At 43.6% G+C, this 8,566-nt stretch overlaps 1 protein-coding gene across 1 annotated transcript in view; it reads left to right on the top strand.

Annotated features, from left to right (window-relative positions):
* Positions 1-2,508: 2,508 nt before the first annotated feature.
* Positions 2,509-8,566, top strand: part of GMPS (guanine monophosphate synthase) — a 136,891-nt gene continuing 130,833 nt past the window's right edge. Inside the window, exon 1 of the mRNA XM_042781344.1 lies at positions 2,509-3,552. Within this exon, the coding sequence (XP_042637278.1) occupies positions 2,509-3,552 (1,044 nt within the window). The remainder of the gene's footprint in view (positions 3,553-8,566) is intronic.

Here is an 8,566-nt window from a genome sequence, read left to right as displayed (position 1 = left end):
TGTAAACTTTCACTCAAATTACAATTAAAAAAAAAAAGATTTTGGAAGAAGTAAGAGGTATGCCATTCTTTTATAAGGCGAAAGAATTCAGTACATCAGGCCTATTTCCAGGATTTGTAAACTGATTTCCTTGACACTATTTGTGCATGAGTACCACTGAGAAAGTCATCTTCACTCAATTTAAAAATCACTCAGCTTAAAGACCACAACTTAGAAAGCTCATTTTGGCTGTAGTGTGGAGAATAGATTAGAAAAGTGATAGACTGGAAGCAGGAAGATCAGTTAGGAGAGGGCTGCAGTAGTGTTGATAAAGGATATTGTGTGAATTAAAGTATTTCTTCTGAGAATTAAAGGGAATGGACGTATCCAAGAGCTATTTAGAGGGCAACATTGATGAAATATGTAGGGTGAAAGAGAGAGTGAAACCTGGAATGATTCCCACGTTTCTGTCAGAGGCAATCAGGTGATGCTAGTGCCAGTGAGATGGGACACAGATATTTGGGAGAAATAGAAAACCTTTGTTTTAGACTTGTTTAGGACCCAACATGACATTGGACATAAAACTAGGGGTGAGTAGTACATAGTTATATAGATCTGGAGCTCAGAAAAGACAGCTCTCAGAAGATAGAGCCTAAATGGGCTGAATCGTTTGGGGGTATTTGTCAAAAATACAGATTTTATGCCCTGTCCCAGACTTACTATATTTTTAGAAAAGCCTGGAAATCTGTATTTTAAACAAGTGCCCTTAGGAAACTCAGGTGAAGTGTAAGATGAGAAGAGAGTTAGGAACAGAAATACTGAAGAAAACCAACACTTAAGTCTCCTCCTAAAGGATACATATCGGAAAAGTAGCAAGCAAAGGTTAACGGAGGAAGAGCAGTTCATAGATGTGAAAAGACATCTTTATGGTGCATTGTCAGGGAAGGCAAGTTTCAAGAAAGAAGGAGTGGTCAATGGAGACAAAAGTTGCAGAAAAAGGACTTACTATAAAAGAATCCTGGGAGCTCTGGTGGCATCCTGCTTAAGGCATTTGTCTGCTAACCAGAAGACTGGCTGTTCAAACCCATCAGCCACAGGAAGGTTGGGCAATTTACTTCCATAGTGATATCACCTCGGAAACCCAAGGAGGATCCGACTCGACAGCAGTGAGTTTGGCTTTTGATATAAAAGAATCTTGTTGCATACTAACAGTCTTAATGATCAACATGAGTAACTACTAGAATATATTTAAGCTACAACAACAACAACAACAGGGATTATCTAATGTGGATGGCATTTAGCCAATCCTTAATGCTGGCACATCACATTCCATTCCAAGTGGTAGTTGAGGTTAAGTTGAGTCTGTCTTATTGGTTACTATCCTGTTCTTTGGATTGTTCATGCGATTAATAATTAACAGAATCCAGTATCTATGGCTTTGTATGGTTCAACTATCAATATTTCGGCTCAATAAAAAGTAATTTAAACACTTTCTTTAAATCTGAGGCATGGTAGGGCTTATTATTCCTGAAACTATTTTATTAATAGTCTATCATTTTCCAGATTGGATACCTCCTATACAGAGAGGCACATGATCTCACTGAACCTCAATTTCCTCGTTTGTAAAAAGCAGACTAAGAAATCTAATACTGCTTCACTACGTTCATGGGCTTGGTTAGAATAAAATAAATTTTTCGAAGGCCAGATTGCCTCACTCTAGAGCCTTAGTACCTGGAGCCTGACTTGTATCATGAGCGCAGCAAATGGTAGCTGTAATATATAAAAATATTTTTTAACTTTTTTTTAAACTGGAAGCCAGGCCAATTGTTATTATTTATAAACACATTTTGTATGCTTTCTTCCTCGATTTAGACCTTCAGGTGACCATATTTAATGTAAAACCTCGTCTTTATAGAACGCCAAAAGGCTGGAGAGACTGTGTACCCCCTTGCCCAAATAACAGAAATAAACACTGTGTAAACAGCTTCAGGACCAGTCCCTGGCCAGCTTCCCACCAGATTGCTGCTTCCAAACCTGTACTTTTTTGAAATTCACCGGTTGTAAAATTTTTGAGGTAGCTGTAAAATTTCTGAGGGACCTAAGCGATCAAATGCCACAAGGAATCCCCTTTAATTATGACTACCAAACTCTTGAAAGCAACTTTGGCATCCCACGTCTGGCAAAGCCACGCCACCGGCTAAGAGTTCCCCAGCGCCCAGCAATCAAGAGGCCCTCCTTAGCGCCGCCAGCCTCTCAATGCAGCAGCCAGGACTGCCAATAGCGAGCTCGTTCCTTCTGGGCGGTAGGGCGGGGACAGGCACCGCGTGCCCCTCCACTTGAGGGCGGGATGCCGGGGCTGGGGCGGGCTAAGCCAAGCCGCTTGGAGCGCCGTAGGGCCCTCTTCCGTAAGAGCTGACATGCCGGAGGCGGGACTGGCCAGGTTCCTTCTCTAGGGGGCGGGCCTCGGCGGAGGAGGCGGGCCTGAAGGCGGAGCAGGACGTCCGCGGGCCCCTCCTCCAGAAGGCGGGTATGTTTGGCAGTGGTGGCGGGGGTTGTCCGCGGCCGCGCTGCCTCGCGGAGCGGGCTTGGGCTCCTCCCAGTGGCCGGCAGGGGCGGAAGCAGGAGGCGGGGGCAGCGTGCGCGCTGCTGGTCTCCTCTCCCGCGGCGTTGGGGCCCGCGCTCCGCGGTTACAGCTCGATTTGCCGCTTCGCAGGCGGCCCGCTCCGTTCCACGCCCGACCTCTCCTCGACCAGGCCTCCCTCTCAGCCCTGGCTTCGGCGCCAACCCTGCCGGCTTCCTCTCGCCCCGTCTCATACTCTCGCCGCTGCAACCGCCGCCGCGGTCCTTTCCTCGATGGCTCTGTGCAACGGAGACTCCAAGGTCAGTCTCTGGCGCAGAGGGGTCTTACCTTGTCACCTTCCGGTGGAGGTGAGACTGTGGACCCGTGGAGCCACCGCGCGGGGCCCTTCCGGGCCCCCACTCCCAGCCCTTCAGCGCAGCCCTGCGGCCCGGGCAGCGGTGTGTCGGAGAGTCCCTGGTTGGGGCCTGTGGAATGTTTTCTCCTCGGGAGCAGGTGCTTTGTTGATTTTGTTTGCGTGTCGAGGTTTCTGCGCTCACCAAGCTCCCGGCGTCGGGGAGGGCGTCAGCTCCCCGCGGCCGAGCCGCTGGCCCCCGCCTCCTCCGCGCCGCTGTCGGGCGCGGAGCCCGCAGAGAGCGGCCAGGGGTGGGGGTAGGGAGGCGAACAGGTTTCTGTGTGTGGGGGCCTCTTCAGCCTTCACCCCTCTTTCTGGGAGGCAGAGGACTCTTTGTGGAGACCGCGGAGCCCGCCGCAAGCAGGGCAAATTCGCGGGCCTCGTGTGGCGTCTTCCCGCCACCCCGTTTCCCGCCTGCCACTCGGCGAGGCCCGGTTTGTACCTCCATGCCAGCCTTGGGGTCCGCGGCGGCGAGACTGGCTGTCGTCGTGGCCGCATGACTGCAACCCACTCCCGGGTCAGCACCCTGCTGCAATCTATGTTCCAAGGGGCGCTCTCACCGCACTCCCCACTTCTTGCGTTCTCCGAAGGAAACACCATAGTAAGAGTGTGCCTGTTCCCCGCCCCCAGTCCGCTCGCTCCCTAGTTAACATGCTAGTTTGCTGTGGGATGTGCTCCCTCGCCTGAGGGAACCCCTCTGCCGGAAGTGAGCAGCTGCCACAGCTGGAGTCGAGAGACCCGGGTGCTGGAAAAGTTGTTCAATTCATGTGCAGAGAGAGGAGAGCAAGTTTGGACCTCTGATGAGCTTCCTATGGCCCTCAACTCACTTTTTTCCCTTGTCTTGGGTCTGAGTTGGACACCTTGCTTTCACTTCCATGTTAAAATTTTCGTTGGCCTGGAGTTTTTTCAGATTCTCAGAAAGTCAGTTTTGTCAGTGGGAAACGGCACGGTTTTGAATTGCGATTTACGTGAGCAAGATCCTTTCATACATTTCTTTTGGCCCGGCTTTAGGAAATTACTTAATTAGATTTCATTCCAGTGTGTGGAGTTTTAAACTTGTGGGAGTTGGTGTTTTAATTCAGGTAGTAGTGCCATATTCAGACAGAATTTCAGTATTCTCTTACAAAGGTGGTGCATAATGGTCACTTCTTAATGAGTCCTTTCTGTAAAAGATTGCTTGTATCTAGTAAGCATTCCAAAAGTATTTGTTGAATAAGATAATATGGTTGCTAATATACTCATATTAACTGAGGAAACCGATGCTCAGATCAATTGAAACTTTTTCTCAGGATTATAAAGCTGGCTGAAGATACCCCAAACCTTTAGCTTCTGACCTCAGACGTTAGTGTACACCTCAGTGTATAGCTTTACTGTACACTACTTAATATGCAAATCATTTTTCTTTTTCCTTTAATTTTGAGCCTTTAATTCATTGGAAAGATTCACGTTAGTGCTTAGCCAAAGAGGAGACAATTATGGTATTCGGAGAACTCAAATTTAATTTACAGACTTTGAAAATAAGTAGTGCATTTGAGGAGTATTTTCATAAATTTAAGTGACAGAAAATTCAAGATAAAATTTCCAGATTACTTCATCTGCTCAGATGTCTGTGACATAGAATTTTTTCCTAGCTGGTACTTTATGTTTTGTTTTGTTTGATTTGGGATTTTGAGAATCTTGATTAATGATGTATTTGAGCCTGAGGCCAGTTGCTGGTTAAGTTATTTTTCTTTCAAGGTCCTTTATGTTTTATAGAAGAATTAAGCATGTCTTTTGGCTATGCAAACAATTAGATGTGGGCCAAATTGGGAGCATTTTCAAGAGGAACAGTCCAAGGAATTAATATATTTCATCAAAAAACAGTGGTGGTCCTGACAAAACATGACGCCATCAAGCATAAGAAATGTGTCAAGTAAAGGGAGGTTTAAATATGGGGAAAATACGCATATTAAAATTGATGAAATAGGATACTTAAGAGCCCTGCCTAGTTTAGTGGTAAGTTATGGAGATGCCTAGAGTAGGCATCTATTTTCCATGACTTACCACTAAACTCCTGGAATAAAACGTGTACCCCAGGCTTTCTTAGTATATTGACTATGCCTCAGGCCATTGAGAGCAACTCCTGCATCATAAATTCAAGTGGAGAAAGCTGGTTTTGATTACTATTTCTGATACATTTAAATTTTTATCTGAATTTTCTTAAACTGTAGTTTTGCATGATAGAAATTAGGGAGAGGCCTAAAAACTGTAAAAGCATTTGGGCTATTTCCTTTAGTTTTATACACCGAGTAGCATTTTAGAGCAAGAAGAGCTCTTACAGCTTCCTAAACTGAAATTAGGAACTCTGGTAGCATAGTGCCTAAGGCACTTGACTGCTAACCAGAAGGCTGGCGGTTCAAACCCACCAGCCACTCCTTGGAAGGAAGGTTGGGCATTCCTGCTTCCGTAGTGATACTGCCTCGGAAACCCAAGGAGGGGTCGCTATGAGTCAGGGCCTACTCGATGGCAAATAACAACAACAACAAACTGAAATTATAGCTAGGACTAAAATTTCGATTTTCTTCCTTTATCCCATACTGCTTTGATGCTCAACAATCCAGGCAGAGACTTTGTTTTCTTGGTTAAGGAGCTGATATAATGTTACATAATGAAAAATTTAATATAAACCCATATCAGGGTTGTGTTTAACATAACTTCCTTCTGTTTTTATTAAGGCAGCATTATCAGAGTGTAGTGTTCCTTGGGTAACTTGGCAGATTTGCTATTGTTTGTCCATATCTAAGACTCATCCCACCACCCTCTCTGAGATGGTATGATTAGGATATATCATATTTGGATCGATAGTGTTGTATAAATACTTATTAATTGCATGTGATATTTAAAGAATCTTTAGTGACATCAAATAATACTAACATTTTAAGTTTTTTTTTTTAAAAAAAACAACCCATTGCCATTGAGTTGATTCTGATTCCTAGCAACTCTATAGGACAAGTAGAACTGTGCCATAGGGTTTCCAAGGCTGTAAATCTTTACAGAAGCAGACTGCCGCATCTTTCCCTTGGAGTGGTTGGTAGGTATGAACTGCTGACCTTTCAGTTAGCAGCTGTACCACCCAGGCACCTTCATTTTAAGTTTGGCATTTCTAAATTTAAGCTTCAGAGTTCCATGGAAATATAACCTGAGATTTTTATCTGATACATTAAGAATTAAACAACTCTATCCTTTTATGATAACCTGTAGTAAATTTTTCTCAAAGACAGAAGTTGGATTTTTTCTTTTTTGTTTCTGGGCTTCTGATTTTTCACTCGCGGTTAAGATACTAGAAGAGCTGCTACAGACAAACTTTTTTTTTTTTTTTTGTATTATGTTTTTTACTTGGAAGGTTATGAAAAGTCTTATGGGACTCCCAGATGACTTTGCCTTTAGTGTGGGCCTACTTGTTGCTTAAGGAAAAGGATTCATTAAAGATTTCTTGTTGTAAAATAATAGAGTTGTTGTATTAAGTGTTTGGTACATTTTTAAAGGCTGCTTGAAGTAATTAATAATTATTAGCTATTGACAATGATAAAATTTTCCTCTGTTATGGTAGTTAAACTTTATTTTTGTGAATGCTTCTTACCTAAACTCCGTTTAAAAAAAAAAACAAACCACTGTTGTCAAGTCGTATCCGATTCATGGTGACTTCTCCTTGGGTTTCCGAGTTAGTATCAATCACTATGGAAGTAGATTGCCCAACCTTCCTTCCTAGGAGTGGCTGGTGGGTTTGAACCGCCAGTCTTCTGGTTAGCAGTGAAGTGCCTTAGGCACTATGCTACCAGAGCTCTGTTTAGAGGCTTAAAATGAATGAAGCCTTCAGGGTTAATACAGAATTCTGAAGCACATTGTGAATCAACAAAAAGTAATTGTTTCGTAGACTTTTGAATCCTTTTATAATATAATTCTGGGTTGTGTAGAATATTCTCTTTTTAGTCCTTACTGTAGAATAAAGACATTTCTGTGTCTGAAATATTTGAAAATACGTTCTCACATTGTGTAGGTTGTGTTTTCACTTTCTCATTTGTGTTTTTTGAAGCACAAAAGCTTTTAATTTTTTTGAACATTTTGTGACTTAGGTAAAACTACATAGCAAAATAGTCTTCCAAGCAATAATTCGTGCACAAATTGTTCAGTGACATTGGTTGCAACCCCTGCAATGTATCAGCACTCTCCTGACTCTTCCCTGGGTTCTCTGCTTCGTATCCTTCGGTTTCCCTTTCACTCTCAGTCTTCTCATTTTTATTTTTGGCCAGAGTTGTGTTTTTGGTCCCTGTAGTTGATTTTTCTATGGAGTACATTTCTCATAGGTATTATTTATTTTGTAGTCCTGTGCGTTTTTTGGCTGACAGGTGGCCTCAGGGATTGTCTCTAGTTTCAAGTTAGAATGTTATCTTAGGGCAATAGACTCTGAGGATCCTCCGAACTCTTTTAAGACCCATAAAACTGGTCTTTTTGTTTTTCTTTTGAATTTGAATTTCGTTCTATATTTTTTACCCATTCCAGTGGGACCTTCTGTTGTGGTCCTGGTCAGAGTGGTCACTAATATTAGCCAGATACCATCTAGTTCTGGTCTCAGGTTAAAGGAGGCTGTGGTTCATGTGGGCCTTGTCCTTTGGACTAACTGCTTCCTTGAGTCTTCAGTTTTCTTTATTCTCTTCAGATAGAAACAGACCAGTAGATAACTTCTTAGATGACTGCTTGCAAAGTCCGCCCCCCCCAACTTTTTATTGTCATTTGGGTGAAGGTTTACAAAGCAAATCAGTTTTCCATTCAACAACTCATAACACATTTTGTTTCATGCCATGGATTGCAATCCCAACAGTGTAACAACACTTTTCCCATATCCTCCCTGTGGTTACCTTTTCCCTGTGTCCTTTCCTATGCATTTCTGCCTTCTTAGTTTCTCTCTAGGAGCTCTGGTAGCTTAGTGCCTAAGGCACTTGACTGCTAACCAGAGGGCTGGCTGTTCAAACCCACCAGCCACTCCTAGGAAGGAAGATGGGGGCAATCTACTTATGTAGTGATACTGCCTCAGAAAGCCAAGGAGGGGTTCGCTATGAGTTGGGTCCAACTCGACGGCACGTAACAACAACAATGACAGCAGTATCTCTCTGCGCAAATGCTGCCTTTCTGATTTCCCATGGTTGACTGTTCTAAGGAGCGCACCGCCCTGGTGTAATTATTGACCATGAAGTCCTGTCTATTGTTTGGCTGAAGGTTAAGCCAGGGGAGTAAGTTTAAGCCAAAAGAGTGACTAGGGACCATGGTGATGGGAGTTTTACTAGTCTCTATCAGACCAGTAAGCCTGGTCTTCTTTATGATTTTAAGTTTTGTTCCACATTTTTCTCCCACTTTGTCCAAAATCTCCAATTTTGATCACTTTCAGAGTGGTTAGCAGTGGTAGCCAGGTGCCATCTACTTCTCTGGTCTCAGGGTTTTATAGGCTGGGGTTCCCATGGTCCGCTAGTTCCATGGACTAATTGTGTCTTTGATTTTCTTCACTCTTCTTTGCTCTGGACAAGGAGAGCCCAATGGTTACATCTTATGACCAATGGCCACTCATAAGCTTTTTTTTTTTT

The sequence above is a fragment of the Orycteropus afer genome, unplaced genomic scaffold (assembly GCF_000298275.1).
Source record: "Orycteropus afer afer isolate SDZICR_OR568_19922 unplaced genomic scaffold, OryAfe1.0 scaffold00109, whole genome shotgun sequence".
NCBI classification, from domain to species: domain Eukaryota; kingdom Metazoa; phylum Chordata; class Mammalia; order Tubulidentata; family Orycteropodidae; genus Orycteropus; species Orycteropus afer.
The sequence above is the reverse complement of the archived record's forward strand: the minus strand, read 5'-3'. Positions and strand labels throughout refer to the sequence as shown.